The sequence below is a fragment of the Erythrolamprus reginae genome, unplaced genomic scaffold (assembly GCF_031021105.1).
Source record: "Erythrolamprus reginae isolate rEryReg1 unplaced genomic scaffold, rEryReg1.hap1 H_44, whole genome shotgun sequence".
NCBI lineage: Eukaryota > Metazoa > Chordata > Lepidosauria > Squamata > Dipsadidae > Erythrolamprus > Erythrolamprus reginae.
The window spans coordinates 1-25,875 of NW_027248500.1; the positions used below are offsets into that span (position 1 = coordinate 1).

General features: G+C 40.7%; 1 protein-coding gene across 2 annotated transcripts in view; it reads right to left on the reverse strand.

The window, feature by feature from the left end:
- Nucleotides 1-603: 603 nt before the first annotated feature.
- Nucleotides 604-25,875, reverse strand: part of LOC139155676 (cilia- and flagella-associated protein 47-like) — a 302,888-nt gene continuing 277,616 nt past the window's right edge. For both annotated transcript variants that reach the window (XM_070730919.1, XM_070730918.1), the window contains 5 exons: nt 11,685-11,907; nt 6,264-6,470; nt 3,923-4,016; nt 3,275-3,382; nt 604-995 (listed from right to left, as the gene is read on the reverse strand). In XM_070730919.1, the coding sequence (XP_070587020.1) occupies nt 774-995; nt 3,275-3,382; nt 3,923-4,016; nt 6,264-6,470; nt 11,685-11,907 (854 nt within the window). In that variant the 3' untranslated portion in view covers nt 604-773. The remainder of the gene's footprint in view (nt 996-3,274; nt 3,383-3,922; nt 4,017-6,263; nt 6,471-11,684; nt 11,908-25,875) is intronic.

Here is a 25,875-nt window from a genome sequence, read left to right on the forward strand (position 1 = left end):
GAATAAACTTTTAAAAATTACATGTGCTTTCATGAATTTGTGCAAGTCCAGTGGATTTCTTTCAACATGTTTTTCAAGTTACACATACAATCATGCCATATGTACGTATTTGTACACTATGCGTTTGTTTCATCAGCCATGTAATATATCTCCTTTAAATTAAAAAAAATTAAAAAAAATCAAATAAAAGAATATTTTGCGTGTTATTTTAAAAATTAATGCTCAACAAATTGAAATTCTGCATTGCAGCTGCAATCAACACCAAAAAAATTATTTTATCATTATGGTTAGCATATTTTCAGTGGTATAATAAACTAGTAAGCTACTCTGTGTTATAATAGAGTAGTATCTGATCACAAGCCTTCATAGTCATTTCACTCTGATCTGTTAGACTGCCTGCCCCCTTTGAAAGGAACCATCACCTTTAAAAAATTGAGGGTTTTTTCATCTCAGACACTATATTCTGTAGTTGGAGCCTATCGGACAAAACAATATATTTTCTTCCTGCATGTCCCAACAACAATTTAATAATGGATGAAAGTTATTAAAATTAGGGGGGGGGGGGTGTCAAGGGACAACATTTATTTTTTTAAAAAGTGTCAATGGAAATTTTGTTCAGAAAAGAAATTATATTTCTGAACTTTTTAATGCAGTATATTTTGAGAAAATTATAATAATGTACACCAACAGTACAACTGTAAAACTGCAATAACAATTATAGCAATAACATGAGACGATCTCCTTTCTTGTACAGCAGGGAAGTCTACAAACAGTTAACAAATTCGGTGATTTTCCCCACCTTTCTTGCAGTTTTTCCACACAATTTTTCGTGTCTTCTCAAAATGTCTGTTCATCCAAATAATAAGAATTATTTCAGAGGAAGAATATATATTACTTGAAAAAAGATCTATGCTTATTTTTGGAAGGTGTTCTGCATCTTCTACATTGGTCTTGCTAGTGTCCTCAAGAACAGAGACTCGCTGAAGAATCAGAATCTGAAATAAAAAGACATATTGCTTTTTATCAATAATCAATTGTACATTATGTAAAATCCTACTAAATGAACTTTAATATTGCAATCTTTCTACTTATGCAGCAGTTGAATTTTATAAGTAGTAATGTTATTATAAGAACATTTACATTTCATATTTACCTTTGCTGAATGCCACACATAGTCTTATGGATTTCTATCAGTGTTAGAAATAAATCCAGATAAATGAAAGGTCATGTTTTTGAAAGAGAAAACTGATTCTTTGCTATAACAGTGATCCAATACAATGTACAAACTATGCCCACTGGAGCCGTCATTTTCCCAAAAATCCCAGTGATTTCAGTGGTTGCATGGTAGTACTATTATAGGATGGATCATGCATTGTTTACAGTAAATTCCATTCCTTTTCCCTATCCCATCCCAATTATAGTAAGCCAAACCTTTATCACTACATTTCAATGATTCAGTATTGGAGTAAATATTAGGGGCTACTATGTCTGAGCTGTGGAAATCTAGGTAACCACTAGATGGCAGCACACACTTTTTCTGTATCTTTCTGCTGCTATCTAGTGGAGATATAAATCAATACATGAAGTATAGAAATGTCTCAAATTAAGTAAATATTTTAAAATCAATTATATATTATGATGAATGAAATTCATATCAGAGTATTGCAAGACATTATCAATCTCAGCGCTCATGACTCAGTATTCCAGACAACTTGAAGAAGGGTATTCAATTATTATTTTATTATAGAAACATAGAAACATAGAAGACTGACGGCAGAAAAAGACCCCATGGTCCATCTAGTCTGCCCTTTTACTATTTCCTGTATTTTATCTTACAATGGATATATGTTTATCCCAGGCATGTTTAAATTCGGTTACTGTGGATTTACCAACCACGTCTGCTGGAAGTTTGTTCCAAGGATCTACTACTCTTTCAGTAAAATAATACTTTCTCATGTTGCCTTTGATCTTTCCCCCAACTAACTTCAGATTGTGTCCCCTTATTTCCAATTATATTTATATTCAGGCAATTACCAACTACAAATTACCAATTATAAAACCTAGATCCTATAATTTTGTGTCCATAGCAAATAGACTAAATTCTACTTCCATCCTTTTCACCATTTTCTTTGCATTTTGTAAACATTTTTTCTTTCTGTTTCTTTCTCTTTGCTTGCAGACAGTAATTTCATTACCCAACTAAACAATTAGAGTGAGTATACTCCCTTTATATAGAGAGGAGCTTTACCTGACAGTTTTGATGGGGAGGTACTATTATTTTTACTTAATTGTTAATTGATTGCCTGTTGTTAATCCAAGTTCATGAGTGTTGGCTGCCAGAGAGGATGTAAATGGTATCTAAATGTGATTTATATATCTATTAGTGGCTCACTCCAAAACTTCCAGAAATACACTAACATCTGTGGATTTAAGCTAATCTAGGATGTTCAGTTTCCCAGTTGAAACTATGGTTGATCTGTCCATGTGTTGTGAGATCAAGGAATTTTCACCCTATATTCTAATTGCTAATTGGCGTTCAATCTTCTGCTTGTCCTACAAATTAACTGTTACAGTCCTTACATGTATGTTGTAAATAACTCTTGGGGTTTTTTTCTTCTTGGGCTACTGGGTATTTTGGATAACCTATAATAAAATATTTTGGAGAGCTTAGTTGATTTGTATGCCACACTGATGAGTGCAGTTATAATAGCTTGCCAGTTGTTTCTGAGATGTTTTTTGAAATGTGCAGCATTGACCTTTCAATAGCTTTTGCTTATTGTGCTGTACTAGACACATTTTGATAAAGTAGCATGGGTATCCATTCTGTTGGATGCCTTGTATAAGCAATCTGGTATTCTGGGATGCTGTAGAATGTTTGTACTAATTTGAATAATGTTCTTACACAGCATTTCTTGTGATTTTTTTTTTTTAATCAGACAGGATTTTAAAAAAATCTTTCAGAGATTTCACCAAAGATTTTAGGTATCCAGATTCAGTCCACATTCTCCAGCCGAAATCTTATTTTTCCTTTAAGTGCCAAGTTGCTTTTAAGTTGTCCAATCTATTTTCAGATTGATGTACATAATAATATAAAGTTAAATTTTAGTCACTATTTATGCAATATATGCTAGCTCAAATTCATATACCCAAATACATATTTATATAAATAAAAGGATTACACTGTATTTTGCACGGTTATAATTACAGCTAAAAGAAGCAATAGTTTTACATTATGTCAATCAAGTTTGTGTGAATAAAGACTTACTCATCTCACCTTGTATATTTGAATCAGTACATCTGTCCAGGCTCGCTTACTCACAGCCTCAAAGTTAAAGTCATCCAAAAGATAAATATAACTCTCATCTCCATCAGATTTTTGAATCTTTAAATAAAGACAAAATAATTCTAATTTACATTTTGGTTTTCTTTCATCAGCTACCACAATGTACTAATATTAACTATTATCTGAAATAAAATTATTATTAAGATGCATATTAGGGTGGCATTGAGGTGTAATAAATTACCATACTAGTAGTAATAAATCTTTTTAATGCAGAAAATGCTGTGTCTAAAATTCTATGTAAGATTATAAAAATGGTGTTACGGTCATAGTAATATGTATTTGATAACTTGCTCTGCTTTCAAATAAATATGCTTCCATGAGCTTAGATTGACATTCAGGAAAGAGGGGGAAAGCATGTTATATTTCCAGTAAATATCCTTTACAAATCTGTACATTTCCTTCTGATATAAGTTCATTGAATCACTACAAGCTGGCTATAGTTTGTAAATAACTCACAATAAAATAAAAAGTTATAGATTTATATATTACACTATTATTCATACAACCAGATAAAAAAAATCTTTTGAATTATTACGGTATATTAACATTAAAAATACAAAGTTTAACTAAGCAAATTACCTTCAGCATAAGCTGTAAATGGGACCATATCATATAATCTTCAAAGTCAAGAAGAAACTGAGGCATAATGTGGGAAAGTGACGCTCCTTGACTTCTAAAGTCAACATCAAAGCAAAGTAAAAAAATAGAAACAATGCAAAACATTGGAAAAGAATGACTAACTTCAAGAGGTTTTATCTATAGCCATGCATTTTTTATGATTTTATTAATAATTCTTTTTTAAACAGTAATTACAGTTCTTTATACATATTGTTTTTATTATGTTGTATGCCGCCCTGAGTCGCTTCGAGAAGAGTGGCACATAGAAGTCTGATTAATAAATAAATAATAAATAAATAAATACATTTGAAATCTTATGATATCCTCCAAAAGAGATACTTAACAGATTACTTTTTCTCACAGGAACATTTGTCTTTCTGAATAGAGTAGTATATATACCGTGTTTCCCCGATAGTAAGGCAGTGCCTTACTATCTTTTTACCCCCAAACCCCCCACTGTGTCTTACTTTGGGGGTATGTCTTACATTGTCCCGGGCACCGGGGCCGGCTCGTCTTCAGGCGCGGGGAGCTGCCGGAAAGGAGGCGGGCGAAGGAGGGCGCCTGACCGCGCCACTCACCTTTCGGCTGTGCTGATTCTGGCTGCTCATCTTGCAGGGAGCCCCCAATTCTTCTTCCCCGCGTGATGTGATGTGGGCCACCCCCTTCACCTGGTGCACGGGGCAGGGAGAGACCTCGACGTTCGGCGGGTTGCGGGGAGCATCCCCTCGCCGCTCCCGGCAATGTTTCTCGGCAGGGGAGGCCAACTCTGCGGCGACACGGACGCTCGGCTGGCTGGCTAAAGGCAGGCCAAGGGGTGGATGGGCAGTCAAAATGGGTGAGCGGCCGCCGCTGTGCCCTCCTTCGCCCATCTCCTTTCCGGCAGCTCCCTGCGCGCCCCTCGCCTTCGCTCGCCGCGGCGCCACCGCCTCTTCCCCTGCCGAGGCTGCAAGCGGCCAGCGAGGCCGATCGGCTCCGAGGCGAGCGGAAAGGAGGCGGGCGAAGGAGGGCGCAGCTCCGGCCGCTCGCCTCGGAGCCGATCGGCCTCGCTGGCCACTTGCAGCTGAGCCTCGGCAGGGGAAGAGGCGGTGGTGCCGCGGCGAGCGAAGGCGAGGGGCGCGCAGGGAGCTGCTGGAAAGGAGGCTGGTGAAGGAGGGCGCAGCTCCGGCCGCTCGCCTCGGAGCCGATCGGCCTCGCTGGCCGCTTGCAGCTGAGCCTCGGCAGGGGAAGAGGCGGTGGCGCCGCGGCGAGCGAAGGCGAGGGGTGCGCAGGGAGCTGCCGGAAAGGAGGCTGGTGAAGGAGGGCGCAGCTCTGGCCGCTCGCCTCGGAGCCGATCGGCCTCGCTGGCCGCTTGCAGCTGAGCCTCGGCAGGGGAAGAGGCGGTGGCGCCGCGGCGAGCAAAGGCGAGGGGCGCGCGGGGAGCTGCCGGAAAGGAGGCTGGTGAAGGGGGGCACAGCTCCGGCCGCTCGCCTCAGAGCCGATCGGCCTCGCTGGCCGCTTGCAGCTGAGCCTTGGCAGGGGAAGAGGTGGTGGCGCCGCGCGCGGGGAGCTTGGAAGCAATGTCATCGCCCCCCCCCCCCGCAATACCCCCGTGTTTCCCCGAAAGTAAGACATATGTCTTACTTTCGGGGTATGGCTTATATTAGTCGACCCCCCTGAAGCCCCCCATATGTCTTACAATCGGGGGGGTCTTACTATCGGGGAAACACGGTAGTAGTAGCAGGATTTTACAACTGCAGAATAGAAATCCTAAGAATATTGGGAATAAAAACCATTTAACTCAATAAAATTTTCTACAGGATAAATACACATAGGTTTATGATTGCAAAATGCAGCATGAATGCTTGCAAACAGCTATTTTCTTTTCTTCTTTTCCATCCTAAATTGTAACTACTTTTCTCATCTCTTCCTCATTCTGTTCCTTCTCCCCTCATTTTATCACTATCTTATTTACTGCATTTGATGGAAGAAAGGAAGGAAATATATATGTTTTCACATGCTTTATTAATTTTATAAATTAGATAATTAAAACTATTTGCCTATGAAATAAGTTAATACCTTTTAATCGAATTAATATTGATTTTATATTTTTGCCCTTACGTTGTTCATTTATGGAATGTAGCCTCTGGCCATTGTATCTATAATATATATGTATTTTTATTGTGGTTTTGAGGGTAGTCTTAAAATTAATATCATTTTCTTTCAGAGTGGTCTAGCATAATATTAATACTTTAGTAAATATATACAGATCTGGAAAACTTTTGAAACTACATGCAAATCTTATTAGTATTTTCAAAGCACATACTTGAGAAAAGTGATCATTGTAGAATGTTGCCAGTGAAGTTGCACTACTCGTTGGATGGGATCAAAAGGCAAAACTTGACTTGAACTAATTCCAGGCAATAATTGTCCACTTAAATGAATCAACATGTCATAAATTGTCTTGGTATCCTTACCAACATTTAGCTTAAGTTTTTCATCTGATGAAGTCATTTGAATTTTACAAATATCACTAAATAGAGGATAGAAAGAAATTTATTTTATTATTAAAAGTAAGGTAAATTAAATAACCTCCTAAGATTTTATTATTTTGTGGTACAGGTAGTCCTTGACTAATGAACAAAATTGAGCCCAACTTTATTCTGTTGCTAAGTGAATTTTGTCCCATGAACCATGGTGGTGCATTGGTTAGATTGCAGTACTGCAGGCTACTTCTGCTGATCATGGCTGCCAGAGGTTTTGCAGATCGAATCTCGCCAGGGTCAAGGCTGTCTCAGTCTTCTATCCTTCTGAGGTGGGTAAAATGAGGACTCAGATTGTTGGAGGCAATATGCTTAGTCTCTATAAACGCTTATAGAGGGCTGTAAAGCACTATGAAGCAGTATAGAAGTCTAAGTGCTATTGCCATTTTTTTTACCTTTTCTTTCCACAATCATTGAGTGAATCATTAATGTTGTTATGTTAGTCACACAGTTGTTAAGTTAATCTGGCTTCCCTATTGACTTTGTTTATCAGGAGGTCTCAAAAAGCAATCAAATGAACCCGGGTCACTATAACTTTCCTATGTATGAGTCATTTACTAAGTATATGAATTTTAATCAGGTGACCATGAAGATGCTGCAAGCATGAAAAAGGATTGCCACTTATTTCAGTGCCATTGTAACTTTGTACAGTAACTAAATGAACTGTTATAAGTCAAGGACTAGCTGTATTTATTATTTGACATGCTGTCCGATTACCAACAAGTCTACATAGGGTAACAACTAAACAAGAAGAACTGACGTAGTAATAAATAAAAAATAAAAGATGGCAGAAACACACATACACACCCAAAGGTCTGGGCAAAAATTTGGGTCTTCAAGGAAGGCCTTCTAAAAGTTCTGCCGGGCTCTATGGTATGAGTCTCCCGAAAATTCAAGGGTACAAATTTCAGACACAGACACACTTGAAAGTTCAAAAACAATGTTCTTTATCACAAAAATTCAAAAGAAACAAAGCACCCTTTTTGTATTGCAAAGAGCACTCGTCCCAAAACAACCTGGTAGTCTGTACAATCCCCTTAATCAGTCCTTAAGTACTTAGCTAGCAGCTGGGAAGGAATGTCACAGCCCTCCTTCTTCCATGAAGTGAAACACACACACACTTTGCTCTGCTTTGGTTTCAAAGTTGTGAAAGATCAACAAAGTCCGGAAACAGCAAGGCATGGTCCTGAAGAACAACGATCAGATAATCTTCCACAACGGCCAAGCCAGCACGCTGCTATTTATATAAGCAGCTCTAATTACTGGAGCCCCACCCAAACACAGGTGGCCTCTCTTATCTCCTGTAATATTTCTTCAATTGGTCTCTTCGATGCATAATTCTGCGCATGCATGGGTCTAACACTTCCTCATCCGAATCGACCGAAGATAATGGAGATTGGCTTCCTGGGCTGTGTGCCTAGCCCCCCTCTTCCAAGTCACCCCCACCTTCTTCTTCGTCTGAGGAAACTGCACTACCTGATTCTGTCGGCAATAAAACAGGCCTATGACATGTTGATATTTCCCCTGCATCCACCTTCACATTCTTTGGGGCAGGAGCTGGGCCAGAGCCAACCACAACACTAAACAACAATGGGAAGGTATACAAACTTCAGGGAGAATATCATTCCACAGAGTGGGTACTGCTACAGAGAAGGCACTCTTCTAGAGTCCTAATACAGGATACATTTTATGTGAAGGAAACTGGTGCACATCAACTATATTCTACCATATGGAATCTTTTATAAAGAGTGATAGAAAGGCTATAAAAAGTCAATAAACTATTGATGAAAGCATATTTTTCTGCTTTATTTTTTACTATGGAGAATTTACATGTAAGATTTAAAATATATATACTGTATGTTAACATGCTGTTTTGGTAATACAGACTCCTTTGGCAAGTAACTAATAATTGGCAGAGTTCCAAGTAAAAGCCCAGATCAAACTATAGATTTATGAGGCATGTCATATTGGCACAGCTAGTGAAAACCCGACTCTGAAGCTTCCCAGGTTTTCCCCACTCAAATCAAAATCCAAAGTTCTTCCCCACACTACACAGAACAACCACATGCCCCAATCAGATCACAGTCATGGACCCAGATGACTCCCCCTGGATGGGGGAAAACACAATGGGGTAGCGAAAATGGAGTTCCACCCCAGAGCACCCAATTTGCACTGAAACAGATTGAAAGAAAATGCAGGGCATCCTGCATAAGCCATGCCCACAGTGTGGTAGTAAAATTTTGGTAGCCCTTCATTGTCTGCCAGGTGCTGATGAGACTGTCCTTGGCTCCCAGAAGAAAGAATGTTACTTTGGCTTCATATTTTCCCAGCTATCTTTACTTCCCCCTTCCTTTCCCACAGCTCTATCCAGCCTCACTGTGGAAACCCTTAAAACGTTCAAATATGGTTCTAAGGTTGACAATAATATCATTTAACAAAGCAGACTTTTAAAAAGAAACCCTTACTATTCCCTCCAATTAATAATCTTGATCTCTTAAATTGATATATTACATTTATTAATAAAATTCATATTATTCAATTGGACGGCATGACTAAGTAGTGAAAAATCATCTAGAACTGTGGCGGCAGATGCGAAGTACTATATCATGGTCATTCAGTTCATATATAAATATTAATTTATATCATGTAGGCCCCATTTTTCCCTGTTCTTAAATTTTATGTGATTGTTTGAAAGTAGCTTTTCTATATAAATAAGGTTTATCAACAGCTACCATTTTTACACAGCAGCTGCTTCAAATATTAAAAAATGGCAATAAAAAAAATTATGTACCTACATATAATAACATGAAACACATTTGGTATCATTTTTAATAATATACTTTCTTAGAACAGTTATAAACAAATAATAATAATCATTTTCCACTGCATTCTTCACAGAGTCTCTGATACATTTATCAGAGTTCGGTTCGATTCAGTTGTAGATGTTACTGAGAAACATTATGCTGTTGTTCAAACCAAAATAAGAGTATATTTATTATAAAAATATGTAATTTTAACAGAAGATTTAGTAAATTAGGAAGAAATGGTGACATCCTATTTCAGTAATTTTACTCCAGAGAAGCATATCTATTAAAATATAAATAAAAATATAGTTTACTGACTAGTGTTTAATATAATGGAGGATAGATACTAACCTAATCAGGTTTCATACTCTGGGGAATTCAGAGCATGGTACCATGGCCTTTCAAGACTGAAGGATGCCAATGAAAAAGTTAATATAAACAAGTAGGATGGACATTTATATTATTTTATTTAAAACGATATATTATGAATAGAACACTGCATAATCTGCTCAAGTCATATATAAAAATATGCAACTTTTTAACTATTGATGAAATGGATTTTATTTTTTTAAATTTACATATTATTGAAACTCCTTTAATTTATCAGTGTATAACTTTTTCTGTCTGTGTGTAACTTTTAACTGGGTGAAATGGTACATCATAGGGCAATGATGCCGAACCTATGGCACAGGTGCCACAGGTGGCATGTGGAACTATATCTGCTGACACACGAGCTATTGCCCTAGCTCAGCTCCAACATGCATGTGTATGCTGGCCAGCTGATGTTTGGCTCCCACAGAGGCTCGGTGGGGGGGATTTTTGGCTTCCAGAGAGCTTCTGGGGGAATGAGGGAAGGCATTTTTACCCTCCCCCGGCTCCAGGAAAGCCTTTGGAGTCTGGGGAGGGTAAAACATGAGCCTACTGAGCCCACCAAAAGTTGGAAACAGGCCATTTTCAGCCTCCAGAGGGCCTCCAGGGGGGTAACGGAAGCTGGTAAGGGAAGCAGGCATTGAATTATGGGTGTTGGCACTCATACATGCATGATAGCAGACACACATGCTTTTTTTGGCACCCAAGGAAAAAAAGGTTCATCATCACTGTCATGGGGCAACAGGTTTTGAACCAACATACCTTAAATGGGATAACTTAGATAATGTATTCACAATCCAAAATCCAGAATCCATGAATCCCATAGAATCGAAATTTGGCAAATTTTATAGAAAGGTTTATGACATAATACAAAATGGAGTAAAACATTCCCATGATCAGTTCCTGGTGTTTGACGGCTATACAATTCAACATGAACTGATTTTGAGATAGATAGATCTCTGAACATCTTCCTGAATTTTTAAGAACTTTACCACTGAAGGCAATACATTAAATCCATGATGGCGAACCTATGGCACACCTGCCACAAGTGGCACGTGGAGCCCTCTCTACAGGCATGTGGACCATTGACCAGTTCAACTCCACTGTGCATGTGCAAGTGCTTCCCTCTGGCCAGCTGATTTTCAGGTCAGACAAGCTCATGCTTTCTTCTCACTTTCTGCAGCCCGTGCCTTCTCAGGTCTCCAGAGATTTTACTCCAGTGTTGTTTGGGCACGTAAAGCTTTTCCCACTTCCCAGCTCTGCTTGGGGAAAGAGGTTTTTTCCCCCTTCCCAGCTCTAATTGGGGAGAGATGCTTTTTCTCCTTCCCAGCTCCATTGGGGAAAGAGGCTTTTTCCACATCTCCCAGCTCTGTTTGGTGAAAAAAGCTTTTTCTCCTTCCCCGCTCCATTTGGTGAAAGAAGATTTTTCTCTTTCCCAGCTCCTTGGGGAAAGAGGCTTTCCCCCCTTTCCAGGTCTGTTAGGAGAAAGGCTTTTTCCTCCTCTCAGCTCTGTTTGGGGAAAGAGAGTCTCCCCCAAATCCCATATCTGTTTGGGAAAAAAGGCTCCCCCCATCTCTATTTATGGAAAGAGGCTTCTTACCCCCCCCAGCTCTGTTTGGGGATGGGAAGCTTTTCCCCTCTCCCATTGCTGTTTTGGAATGTAAAGCCAAAATGGGGGGGATCACACGTGCGTGCGTGCATGTGCAGGGGGCAGGACATGCAGGAGGGACATTGCATTATGTCTGTGGGCACTTGTGCACATGCAACAGTGCACGTGCACACATTTTCGGCACCTGAGCAAAAAAAGGTTTGTCATCACTGCATTAGATGGTCCGCTATTGTTGAAAACACTGAGAAATCTGGTAAGGAAATACTACTGAAACAATGACCCAATAAGTAAAGGGTTGTCTAGTTTACAACTATAAATATAAATCACTGTTCTTTTCTCCAACTCATACTAAAATATTTCCAAAAGTTAATAAAGCATTTTTTTTTAAAAAAAAGTTGCCTGTGATAACAATCTGCTCTTACCGTCTCAGAGAATATGGAATTGAAATTGGATTTGGTCCTTTAGACCAACCAAAAAAAGTAAACCAGTTCTGAGTTGCCATTACAATTTTCTGGAAGAAAGTATATTTTGCTGTGTCTTCTGCAGGAAAAACTAATTCATCAGATATATTCCTCCTAACCCATTTATTTTGGATGACAGCCTCCCGCTTCTTTATGTTTTCATTTTGAAGGCTCTTTTCCAGTTCTGCATAAAAATACAGTAATAGTTATCATTGTACCACTTTCTAGCAAACCATTACATATTATTTAGTAATTTAACATATATTTTTTGTTGAAAACAGGATCAAATATTTCAGGAATGTGCAAATATATGTGACTATGCTCCAATAATCAGTAAACTATTTCTTACTTTGGAAATATAAGTAGTTATCCAATAAAAGAAAATTCATAGCTTCATATTGGATAGGTTAGACTGATTATGAATATTTCAGTATTTAATTGATAAAATTGATGATATACCCAATCAATCAGTCAATTAATCAATCAATCAGAGTTTCTACAAAGCAGAAATATTATACAGGTATTACAATATTATACAACAATGAAAATACTGAAGGAGAGTATTTGAAGAATGAAGTCAAAATTTAGGAGCCACAATATCAACAATATTGGTAATAATGTTTCCTTCTATAGAAAGACTGTTATTGAAATGTATTGAAATGATTGAACAAATTTTAGCTGACTACATAGAGATGATATCAAAAATACATTTAAAACTGACAGACAAATAATTTGGAAAATAATGTTTTATAAGATCTAGAAAAGGATTTCATTGCTGCTTTAAAATTCAAAGGGCAAAAACAGATGGTAAGCGAAGAAAGTAACCTGGACAACTTTTCTTATGGGATTTACAGATCAGGCTTGTTAAAGTCTTGAAGAACCCTATACAAAAGAAGAAAAATGAAATCCTGTGACAATATTTGAATGACCTAAACTAAAACTCTAGGTAAATTATTTTAACAAGGAACAGAAAGTAGATTTAGTTGTTCAAAGTCAAAAGAAGATATGTTGTTACTTTTGACAATCTTTTATGGAGTTCTGTTGACCCCAGGCTTGAAAAGGGGGGTTGGAAGATTTTTTTTTCCTTTTTGCTTTCCTAAGTGCTACAGATTTCAGCCTGGGAAATTGGGAGGGTTTTTTTGCTGGAGCAGCAGAATCTTAGTAATAACAAAATTCTTTACTCGAGGACAATTGCCTGCATATGCCTGGAGATTGTATCCAGTTGAATGTGAAGATTTGATTGGATCATGTGGTGAGCTTGTGGATGTGGGACAGGGTTGTGAACTTTCAACTTAGTGGGGAAAACCTGGAAGCTTTCAGTTTCAGGTTTTCCCAGATGTGTCAGCATGATATCTCTAATAAATTAGAATTTTGGGGGTGCTTCCCGGAACCCTGACATACACCATATTTTTTGGAGTATAAGACACACCTTTTTACTCCCAAAAGAGGGTGAATACTTGGGTGTATGTTATGCACCAAATGTAGCCCCATGCAGCCACCCCCAAAGCATAATTTACCTCCTTGCAGAAACAGCAACAGAGACTGATCAGCACAAACCACTGATTATCTGCCTCCCAACACTCAGGTTATTGACTGAAGTTGCAGGCATGTGCTAAAATGAAAGTGAAACTAAAACTGCACAGAGGCAAATTATTGCAGGGAGAGGCATAGATTGAAACTGGCTGTTTGCTTTTTGCTGCAAGGAGGTAAGTCTATAACTATAAATGCCTATAGAATGTTTAAATTATTAGACTTATTTTTTAAAGACTGCTTTATTATTGTTCTAGACAACTTAACAAAATGAAGCTGCTTCTTAAAATAAATGCTTAATCTGAAGAGGCCCAATGATATTGTATCTTCTTTTAAATAGAAGAGAATACTTCCAGAAAGCCACATCAATTTTAAAGATCTGTAAAGATAATCTGAAGTGTCTTGTTTTAGTATTAAGTATTAATATTAAGATAAGGCAGTTAAACCCTGACTTAGTCATGTTTGAAGTAGATCTATTTAAATAATTGGGACGAGTTAGTGTAATCACATTTAACCCTGCTGTTCTGTTCGGGTCTGTGAGACCCGAAATCAAGGTTTGAGACCCTGTAAAAAATTTTCCCTGCATATCTGAAACTTGAAATTTCATGACTTTTCATCATTTCAGGGGTTCTCTCTATGAGAATTTTTTTGGGGGGGTGGGAGGTTTCTTTCTTGCTGAAAAAAAAAAACTCCCTAATGTTATGTTCCCGGGTCACCCTGACCCGGACCGAAAACTCTTCATTTGCAGTGCTTATGTTTGGTCTTTTTGAAAGCTTTTTTCACTTGGAAAGTAGTCTGAACATTTCTTCACACAATGGAATGAAAATTGAACTGAAAAAATTAATCCTTATTGGTTTATTTTGCCCATAAATGTGCCTCCCCCCCCATTTTTGTGAAAGTTTTTTCAATTTATGGATAGTTTTGCTTGCAAAATGCAGTCTATTTTACTGGAGTTGGTGTGGGAATGGTACCTTGAACATTTCTGAATATAAGAAAAATATAAAGGAACTGAAAAAAATGATTCTTACTGTTTTTTTAACATCAGAAATAAGGCCTCCCCCCCCCCCTGGCTGCTTGCAACAATTTTCACTTTTTATTTTTTTATGCTCCAAATCCGAAATATTCTTTAAAATCTTACGCATTCATTTACTCAATTTAACAATGCTGATCATCAAAAAAATATTTGTGGGGGTGGGGGAAAAAATTTTTTCTTGGCAAAAAAAAAAGTCACATTTACTCTGTTCGGGTCATATAGACCCGGATCAAAATGATTTTTTTTAGGTACTTGAATTTGGTCTTTTTGAAAACTTTTTCCACTGGAAAACTAGTTTGAACATTTATGAACATAATGATATGAAAATTGAACTGGAAAAATTGAGACTTATATTTTTATTTTGATCAAAAAGCCCCTCCCCCCATCCTTTTTGAATTTCGTGTCAATTTATATTTTTTAAGGCTACAAATCCCTAAGGAATTTTCCCCCAAAAGGTTTGATATACTAAATTGAACAATCCTGAACATAAGAAAAATATAAATGAACTGAAAAAAATGACTCTTATTGGTTTATTGTTTTATACTCGAGTATAAGCCTACTCGAGTATAAGCCTATTTGAGTATAAGCATGGGGGCCCATTTATGAGCAAAATAAACCAATAAGGATCATTTTTTCAGTTTAATTTTCATATCATTATGTTCAGAAAGGTTCAAGCTACCAATCCCACACCAAAATAGAATAGTAAAATAGAATGCATTTTGCAGGCAAAATTATCAATAAACTCAAAAGTTTTGATATACTAAATTGAACAATCCTAAACATAAGAAAAATAGAAATGAACTGAAAAAAAATGATTCTTATTGGTTTATTTTTGAATATAAGACCATATCATTTTATACTCGAGTATAAGCCTACTCGAGTATAAGCCTATTTGAGTATAAGCATGGGGGCCCATTTATGAGCAAAATAAACCAATAAGGATTAATTTTCTCAGTTCAATTTTCATATCATTGTGTGCAGAAATGTTCAAGCTACCAATCCCACACCAACTTTAGTAAAATAGAATGGATTTTGCAAGCAAAACTATCCATAAATTGAAAAAACTTTCACAAAAACGGGGGGGGGGAGGCACATTTATGTGCAAAATAAACCAATAAGGATTAATTTTTTCAGTTCAATTTTCATTCCATTGTGTGCAGAAATGTTCAAACATGTTTCCAGGTGAAAAAAGCTTTCAAAAAGACCAAACATAAGCACTGCAAATGAAGAGTTTTCGGTCCGGGTCAGGGTGACCCGGGAACATAACATTAGGAACTTTTTTCGAACAGAACAGCAGGGTTAAGAAAACTCTGGTATTAATATACTGCTGTAATGTACATTTCTCCAATTCTTTGCTATTTCTATGGGTCAGGCACTCATACACAGAAATACACAGCAAACAGTGTATATAATATAGGCTGTTTGCTGTTTGGCAAATTGCTAGGAGGCAGAGGCCCTTTTTCCTTGTTTTCCTCCCCCAAAACTAAGATGCATCTTATACTTAGACAACAACATGAAGATATCAAAGCAGAGAAGGGAGAAGTGAAAGAAAGAATGAGAGGAATGGATGAGAAAATTTAAAAGATACAACAAACTTTGCAAGACAATGACCAAAGGATAAAAACAGTAGAAGGAAAAATGGAGAAAGTAGAGCAAAAAATGGAAGAATTTGAAGAGCGTAACGATGTAACTATTAAGAGCGTAAATAAGGCAATAACCTATCTGGAATTGGAACATGCCTCATATGGGCTAAGGTTCCAAAATGTCACAGAAGAAAAGGATGAGGACCTAGGTACAAACATGGTGGAAATACTAGGAGAGATTTTACAGACTGATCCCCAGGAAATAATAAAAGGAAATGATGAACTTTACAGGGTACAGACAAACTTTGCCCGAAAACACAATATACCGAGGGAGGTCCATATAAAATTTGCAAGAAAGACAATCAGAGATGACATTTAAAAATGGACAAGAAACCAAACTTAGACTACAAAGGCAAAGAAACTATAATTTTGAAACAAGTTCCAAAAAGAATTCTGGAAAGCAGGAGGGAGTATTATTTTCTCACCAGTGTTGTGGTTAGCTCTGGCCCAGCTCCTGCCCCAAGGAATGTGGAGGTGGAGGTGGGGGAAACATCCACATGCCACAAGCCTGTTTTGCTCCCGACAGAGTCTGCCAGCGAAGTATTCTCTGATGAAGGAAGTGTAGATGTGATGGAAGAGGGGGGCTTGGCTGACAGCCCAGGAGGAAATCAATCTTCCTTATCTTCCTTATCTTCTTTGGATTCAGAGGAGGAATGTATGACTGACCCACGCATGCGTAGTTATGCATAGGAGATAACAACTTAAGAAATATTACAGGACATAAGAGAGGCCACCTGTGTTTGTGTGGGGTTCCAGTAATTAGAGCTGCTGTTAAAAAGAGCAGCGTGCTGGTTTGGCTGTTGTGGAGGATTATCTGATCATAGTTTCGTCAAGACCATGGATTGTTGTTTCCTGTTTGTATTCAAGACTGCATGTGGAATCCCTGTACTCTGGATTATACTTCATTGTGAATGTTTATCACTGTTTGGAGAACATTAGTGGACTCAATTTTCCAGTTACTGGGTTAGAAACTGGTTTGCATTTAAACTGTGCATTCTTTGTACAAGAAATCCCTTTGAAGTTTAAAAGGGAGTTTTTTCTTCTCTTCTGTTGATAAAGAACATTTCTTTTGCATTCAACCATGTGTGTGTGTCTGCTTGGACTAATTACTCTGTAATTATGGGCGGTTGGCACACGCCGGCAGAACAACTAGAATATTAATCAAAGAAAATATAACCTTCCGTTGGCTTATCCTTGAAAGTCTGTCTTTGACATGGAATGGAACAAAAGAAAGAATTGAAAATATTGACCAAGCCAATGCTTTTAATGTTTTTATATTTATTATTTTGATACTACTGCCCAGAGTCACTCGAGATTAGATAGATGGAATATAAATTTAATAAATAAATACATTTGGGATAACTAGATAATTGTTTATAAAATTAGAAGGGGTAGAGAGTCACTTAATTTATGCTTGTTTTGATTAAGGTTGAAATCACTTCTTCATATATGTCTTTTTCCTTACTGCTCCAAAAAATAAAGGGAACACTCAAATAACACATCCTAGATCTGAATGAATGAAGTACTCTCATTGAATTTCATTTGCACAACTATTCCAGTTGCACAACAGCATATGAAATTGATTGTCACTCAGTGTTGCTTCCTAAGTGGGCAGTTTGATTTCACATAAGTTTGATTTACTTGAAGTTATATTCAGTTTTTTAAGTGTTCCTGTTATTTTTTTGAGCAGTGTATTTAAACTTTTTTTCCTTCTCTTTTTTTCCTCTCCTGTGAACCCTCAGAAATAAGTATTTATTGGCACAATCGAATGATTGAAATTGAAGAAGTTCTAGGCTGAAGAGATTGATAATTTATCCTTATACATTATAAGTGAGGTGTCATCAGTACGCTGATGATACCCAGCTTTACATCTCCACCCCATGTCCAGTCAACGAAGCAGTGGAAGTGATGTGCCGGTGTCTGGCAGCTGTTGGGGCCTGGATGGGTGTCAACAGATTCAAACTCAACCCTGATAAGACGGAGTGGCTGTGGGTTTTGCCTCCCAAGGACAATTCCATCTGTCCGTCCATCACCCTGTGGGGGGAATTATTGACCCCCTCGGAGAGGGTTTGCAACTTGGGCATCCTCCTCGATCCACAGCTCACATTAGAGAAATATATTTCAGCTGTGGCGAAGGGGGCGTGTGCCCAGGTTCGCCTGGTGCACCAGTTGCAGCCCTATTTGGACCAGGAGTCACTGCTCACAGTCACTCATGCCCTCATCACCTCGAGGCTCGACTACTGTAATGCTCTCTACATGGGGCTACGTTTCAAAAGTGTTCGGAAACTTCAGATCGTGCAGAATGCAGCTGCGAGAGCAATTATGGGCTTTCCCAAAAATGCCCATGTAACACCAACACTCCGCAGTCTGCATTGGTTGCTGATCAATTTCCGGTCACAATTCAAAGTGTTGGTCATTACCTATAAAGCCCTTCATGGCACCGGACCAGGGTATGTACGAGACCGCCTTCTGCTGCATGAATCCCAGCGACCGGTTAGGTCCCACAGAGTGGGCCTTCTCTGGGTCCCGTCAACAAAACAATGTTGTTTGGTGGGACCCAGGGGAAGAGCCTTCTCTGTGGCAGCCCCAGCCCTCTGGAACCAACTCCCCCTGGAGATTAGAATTGCCCCCACCCTCCTCGCCTTTCATAAGCTCCTTAAAACCCACCTGTGCTGTCAGGCATGGGGGAACTGAGATATTCTTTCCCCATAGGCCCTTACAATTTATGCATGGTATGTTTGTTTGTATGTATGTTTGGTTTTACAAATAAGGGTTTTTTAGCTGTTTTTGTATTGGATTTACATGCTGTTTTGTATTACTGCTGTTAGCCGCCCCGAGTCTACGGAAAGGGGTGGCATACAAATCCAATAAATAATAAATAAGTAAGTAAGTAAGTAAGTAAGTAAGTAAGTAAGTAAGTAAGTAAGTAAGTAAGTAAGTAAGTGTTGGGCGAACCCATTGAAGTTCGGGTTCGGAGGGTTCAGCCGAAGTTGACATTGGAGTTCGGGTAGGTTCGCCGAACCCGAACCCCAATCCCAACAGCTCTGGCCCGGCAGGAGGTGAAGCTCTGAGGGGGAGGCAGCAAGAGGCTACGAGCTGGAACGCTAAATTGTGCTTGCCGCTGCAGCTCATAAGTTCTTGCGGCAGAACCTACCTCCCAAGCCCTCTTGCCCACCAAAATGAGAGAGAACTAGGGGCAGGGATTTTTGGTGGCTCCTGGCCATCGCCTTTTTGATAGAGCCTGACACACACCCCTCCAGCGCTTCGTCTCCCGCCGGACACCTCTACGGGATGGGCAAGCCAGAGCCCACCGCCTCTGCGTCGCTTGAGCACCGGGCCTTCGCTTTGACTGCCTCGGTCCTGTCCTGCACCTTTGGTTCCCCAGCCCCGCAGATTGAGTGCTTCTCCTCCCCTGCGGGCCATTCCTGCGGGGCTGACTACACAGGCGATGGCTCCTTTTTGGCAGCAGCAGATGGAAAGGCGACTGATGGGCTGGGTGCGCCCACTCTCACCTCCCCAGCCAGTAATGCTGTCCTCAGCCTGGCCAAGCCGGCCTCTGGAGGCAACCTGCTCAGCGACCTCAAGGAAGAAAAAGAGGAGCAGCCGCAGCAGCAGATTGGCTCAAATAACCCGGCCACGAACTGGATCTACGCTCGCTCCACCAGGGAAAAGCATTGCCCTTACACCAAATTCCAGACTTTGGAACTGGAAAAGGAATTCCTCTTTAACATGTACCCCACCCGAGAAAGGCGCTGCGAGGTGGCGGGGATTTTAAATGTCATGGAGAGGCAGGTTAAGATCTGGTTTTAGAACCGAAGGATGAAAATGAAAAAAATGAATAAAGGGAAAAGGGACATAAAGGAGACTTAACGCTTCCGGGGGGGAGAAGGTCTTGGTGAAAATATTGTCGTGTGGGTCTTTTGTTTTCTTGTTTTAAGGAACACACGTTCTTTAAACACACGTGTATGTGCAGGAGGGGGTACATGTCAGGCTCCATCAAACGGGCAATGGCCGGGAGTCTGACACCCCCCCTCCAGAAATTCACCTCTCGTCGGGCAAGAGGGCTTGTGAGGTAGGTTCTGCTGGCCGGCTATTCAGGATCCCAGCTGGCAGCTTCAAGCAGGCAGTGGGCGGGAGGGGGAGGCAGGGACCCATGAAGAATTGCCACAGTGCTGTGCATACACAGGACAAACATTTGGGGTTGGGGCCAAGGTTCCTCTTTCTTTCTTTCTTTCTTTCTTTCTTTCTCTTCCTTTCTTCCCTCCTTCCCTTTCTCCCCCCTTCTTTCTCTCTCTCTTCCTCCCTCTCCCTCTCTCTCTCTTCCTTCCCTTCCTCCTTCCTTCCTCTCCACTTATCTTTCCCTCCCTCTCTTTCCCTTCTCTTTCCATTTTCTTTCTTTCTCTCCACCTCTCTCTCTCTCTTTTCCCTCTGTCACCCTCCCTCTTCTCTCCCCACAGAGGACTCGCCTGACAAGCTTCCACCCTCCGACCCCGGACTCCCATTCAGTCCCCATTCTGAAAACGGGAACCGGCAACTGAAAGAGGAGGAGGAGGCGTGTGTGTGTGTTTATGTTGTGCCCAGCTTTCGGTAGGCCTTCTGTTACCTCAACCTCGGAGGTGCCTCAGTGAGCAGGCACGGAGACTCACCGCCTCCTCCGGGTGCAATTGCTGCCTTCTCCCTCAGGGCTGCCTCAGGGTGAACTTCTGTGCCCCGCCATACACCTCTGGGGTGGGGGGAGGCTGACCACCATTTCCCCCCCCACAGGTGCCGCTGCCATTCTTGCACGCAGGAGTGTGTGTGTCTGAAGGAGTAGGCTGAGCAGCAGCAGCAGCGAGCGGAGCCTTGTTGAAGAGCTCTTCAACGGGAAACTAGCAAGGGGACAGTGCTGGAAAGGTGCTTCCTGCAGAGCCCAAGGGCGGGTGGGTGGGTGAGTGGGTGCCCGGCTCCCCTGCAGCCTTGGAAAAGACTGCGTGGGTGTTGTGGGTGGGCCGGTCCCAGACAGCGGGTGGGCCACCCCTTGCCCAGGTTTGTTGTAAGCTGTCTTCTGAGAAAACTGAACAGAAGTAGCTATTCAAATGGTCAGCGACCTCCTTATTTCCATCAATGTATGTATTATCCCTATTACTAAGCTTTGTGAGGCTGCAGTTTTTCTCCTATCACTAATTTATAGAGGCTGGGGAAAGAGAAACTGCCAGAGAACTGTGAGTATGAATAAGAAAAGGAGGAGAAAGGATGGAAATTGCCATCCTCCAATCAGTTTGAATTTACAGAGGTTTGGAAAAGAGTAACTACCTGAGAACTGTGAGTTTGAATAAAAAAAGGAGGAGAAAGGTAGTGGCCATCTGAAACACAAATATCAAAATGAGAAAGACCAACAAACTCCTGGCAGAACCAACACCTCAGAGGAACAAAACAGAAACAACCCCCCAGAGGATGAAAACAGCTGGAAACATGTCACACAAAGAAGGAAATAAAAACCAAATACAAAACCGCCACAATTCCAACCCTCTCCCTCCCAACCCCACTGTCTACATGCAACAAATACCTAGGACTCCTAACACAGATAATTGACAATGAATCACCAGAAAGAAAACACATTAAAACAGTGCTACTAGACACCACTGCAACAAAGAAAAAGACACCCCCACACACCAACCCAATCAAAAAAGGAGAGTGCTAGTGATTGCTAACTCAATTCTCAGGGGAACTGAACCTACCATCTGCAGACTGGACAATCAAACCAGAGAGATATGCTACCTCCCTGGAGCTAAAATCTCTGACATAACACAAAAACTAACCAAAATAACAAAACCTACAGATTACTACCCCCTATTGGTGATCCATGCAGGAAGAAATGACACAGGGAAGGACCTGAATGCAATAACAAGAGACTACGACCAATTGAGCAACACAGTCAAAAACATAGATGCAGAGGTTGTTTTTTCTTCCATCCTACCCACAAGAGGACGACACCCGGCAAGAGAACATAAAATCCCAGAAATAAATAATTGGCTAAAGGGTTGGTGTCGCCAAAAGAACTTTGGTTTCCTTGACCATGGGCAAGAGATGGGCTACACTTCACCAGGGTTGGGAAGAATTTCCTAGGAAACTGAATAGCCCAACTTGTCATGAGGGCTTTAAACTAAGACCAAAAGGGGAGGGTGAACAAACTAGTGGTGGGTCAGAGATCAACCTCTAGGTTGCTCCCTTGTGGGGTACCTCAGGAGTCGGTCCTCTCCCCCCTGCTATTTAATATCTACATGAAATCGCTGGGCAAGATCATCCAAGGGCATGGGATGAGGTATCATCAGTACGCTGACGATACCCTGTTGTACATCTCCACCCCATATCCAGTCAACAAAGCAGTGGAAGTGATGTGCCGGTGCCTGTGGGCTGTTAGGGTCTGGATGGGTGTCAACAGACTCAAATTCAACCCTGATAAGATGGAGTGGCTGTGGGTGTTGACTCCCAAGTTCAATTCCATCTGTCCGTCCATCACCCTGGGGGGGAATTACTGACTTGGGCGTCCTCCTCGATCCACAGCTTACATTAGAAAACCATCTTTCAGCTGTGGCGAATGGGGCATTTGCCCAGGTTTGCCTGGTGCACCAGTTACGGCCCTATCTGGACCGGGACTCACTACTCACAGTCACTCATGCCCCCATCACCTTGAGGTTCGACTACTGTAATGCTCTCTACATGGGGCTACCTCTGAAAACTGTTTGGAAACTTCAGATCGTGCAGAATGCAGCTGCGAGAGCAATCATGGGCTTCCCCAGGTATGCCCATGTTACACCAACACTCCGCAGTCTGCATTGGTTGCCGATCAGTTTTGCTCACAATTCAAAGTGTTGGTTATGACCTATAAAGCTCTTTATGACATCGGGCCAGAATATCTCTGGGACCGTCTTCTGTCACACGAATCCCAGTGACTGGTTAGGTCCCATAGAGTCAGCCTTCTCCGGGTCCCGGCGACTAAACAATGTCGTCTGGCGGGACCTGTTCTGGTCTCTAGTAGAAATTTAGCAATTACAAATAACTCTTATTAAATGCATCATTTCATGAATAAAGAAACTCCATTTATTTTTCTGCTCTCCTGTAAGTCAACACATTCCATACAGCACTTGGTCCGTTATCTCTCTTAGCTGCATTTCTCACATTCCTCCTTCTGCTTCACTTAAACAAGATTTATTTTCCTAACAGCATAACTTTGAAAAACAGTAGCACTGACTGATAACAACATAAAATACTTTGGCTTACTTTAGCGTGGCAAAAACACATCCATTTTTCCTTTCGGCAATGTTGAAACTTCACCCTTCTTCTCCACTGAACCCCTGTAATGTCAAATACATCACTACAATATTTAACCCATTCCTCTCCTTAGTATCTTCTTCCAGACCTCTGCTCTCTACGTTTTTGGGCCCTTCTGAATTTAGGGTTAACCCAGTGAGCATCTGATTCTCCCACACTAGATCCTGAACTCATAGCCCCATCCTGTGGCTGGCCTCCCACCTGTTCTACTACGTGTAACCCCAGGCCCCCCCTAATTCATAAACACTATCTGAATCCAAGTCCTCAATATTTTCATCATCCTCCAACTGATCAGGAGTATGTACAACATGACCCAGGGGAAGAGCCTTCTATGTGGCAGCCCCGATCCTCTGGAACCAGCTCCCCCCAGAATTGCCCCCACTCTCCTTGCCTTTCGCAAACTCCTTAAAACCCACCTCTGTCATCAGGCATGGGGGAATTGAGATATTCCTTTCCCCCCAGGCCTATACAAGTTATGCATGGTATGTTTGTGTGTATGCTTTGTTTTTTAATAAGAGGTTTTTAAATGATTTTTAATTGTTAGATTTGTAATATATTGTTTCTATTATTGTTGTGAGCCGCCCCGAGTCTGCGGAAAGGGGCGGCATACAAATCTAATAAATAATAATAAATAATAATAATAATCATGGGCTTCCCTAGGTATGCCCATGTTACACCAACACTCCGCAATCTGCATTGGTTGCCGATCAGTTTCTGCTCACAATTCAAAGTGTTGGTTATGACCTATAAAGCCCTTCATGGCATTGCACGAATCCCAGCGACCGGTTAGGTCCCACAGAGTTGGCCTTCTCCGGGTCCCGTCGACTAAACAATGTCATCTGGCGGGACCCAGCGAAAGAGCCTTCTCTGTGGTGGCCCTGACCCTGTGGAACCAGCTCCCCCTGGAGATTAGGATTGCCCCCACTCTCCTTGCCTTTCGTAAACTCTTCAAAACCTACCTCTGCCATCAGGCATGGGGGAATTGAGACATCACCCCCAGGCCTATATAGTTTATGCATGGTATGTTTGTGTGTATGTCTTGCTTTTTAAATAAGGGTTTTTTAGATATTTTAAATATTAGATTTATTGTACATTTTTTTATTATTGCTGTGAACCACCCCGAGGCTACAGAGAGGGGCAGCATACAAATCAATCAATCAATCAATCAAACAAACAAATAAATAATTCTTACAAGTCGAGGTCAGTATTAATATCAGCTGAAGTAAACTTATTCCCACCATCGGTTGTAATATGTCTTCCAGCCAGCAGATGGCAGTATCTGTTCCCTATGTCTGCTCTTCCTTACATGGTTTACTTTTTCATATCTTTAAATCCATTTAATGTTTTAAGACAAACTCTTCAAGCTTTTAAATTTTCTATTCCCTTTGATTCCAACAAGCCTTTTCTGAAGCTTTTTTAAATGTAGAGCTTTTAAATTTTATTCTTTCAATGTATGATTTTTTCCAACTGCTAGATAGCTGCTTTTTCCTGTTTAATGCACCTTTGGTCACCTTTCTGCTTTAAGTTTCTTCTTCTATCCTCATGAATGACCAAACGCTCACCAGCTTCTTTGCATCTCCCTCTCTCCAGCTCTGCACTTGAATTTTCTTGTCCAGGTGACTACAATCTTTTCAGTCTTCTCTTTATTTTTATTTTTTATTTTATTAATGGGATTTGTAGGCTGCCCAACTCCTTATGGATTCTGGGTGGCAAACAGCAATATAAAACAACAATAAAACAATTTTAAGAAACCTTTACTTAAAATATTCATCTATTCAGCCAGGAGAAGATGAAATCATTCACTGGCTCCAGGCCTGCCTGAAAAGCAACGCTTTTACAGCCTTTCAGAAGGCCAGAAGGGTGGGGATTAGGTAGATCTCAGGGGGGAGTTGATTCCATAGAGCCAGAGCTGCCACAGAGAAGCCCCCCCCCCCTGTGGTCCTGCCAGCCGATACTGTCTGTCTGAAGGAACCTTGAGAAGACCAATTCTGTGGATCCTAACCAGCTGCTGGGAGGTATGCAGCAAAATGCAGTCCTGTACATAATCTGGTCCTAAGCAATGCTTTAAAGGTAATGACCAACACCTTGAATTGTGTCCAGAGACCTATTTGGAGCCAATGCAACATGTGGAGCATTGAGGTAACATGGGTGTATCTAGCTACATCTACAACAGCTCATGCATCTGCATTTTGGACCAATTATAATCAATGTTCCTCTAACTTTTTTTTTATGTGGGTGGAAAAGTATAATGTCTGAGCGGCACATTTTCATGCCTGGGCCTGGATCGATTAGAAACAAAAGGAAGTCACATGACCTCAGGACACACAGCAACGGTCATAAATATGAAACAGCAGAAAAGTTTTGATCCTGCGATCCTCGGGCTGCTGCGAAAGTCCTAAGGGCTGTTGTGACTTGAACGGTCAGTAAATGAACCATTGTAAGTCAAGGACAACCTGCCTTCCCCCCTAGATGTTTTCTGTGGAGCTTCAAAATGGACTCAGGATCTGCTGATTTGCTTCTAAAAGAGTGCACTGGTCAGACAGATAATCCTCGACTTCTGTTCTGACCCCAATGGAGGCCAACGTTTCCATCTCCTGAGTAAGACGGTTATTAAGTGAGTTCTGCCTCACTTTAC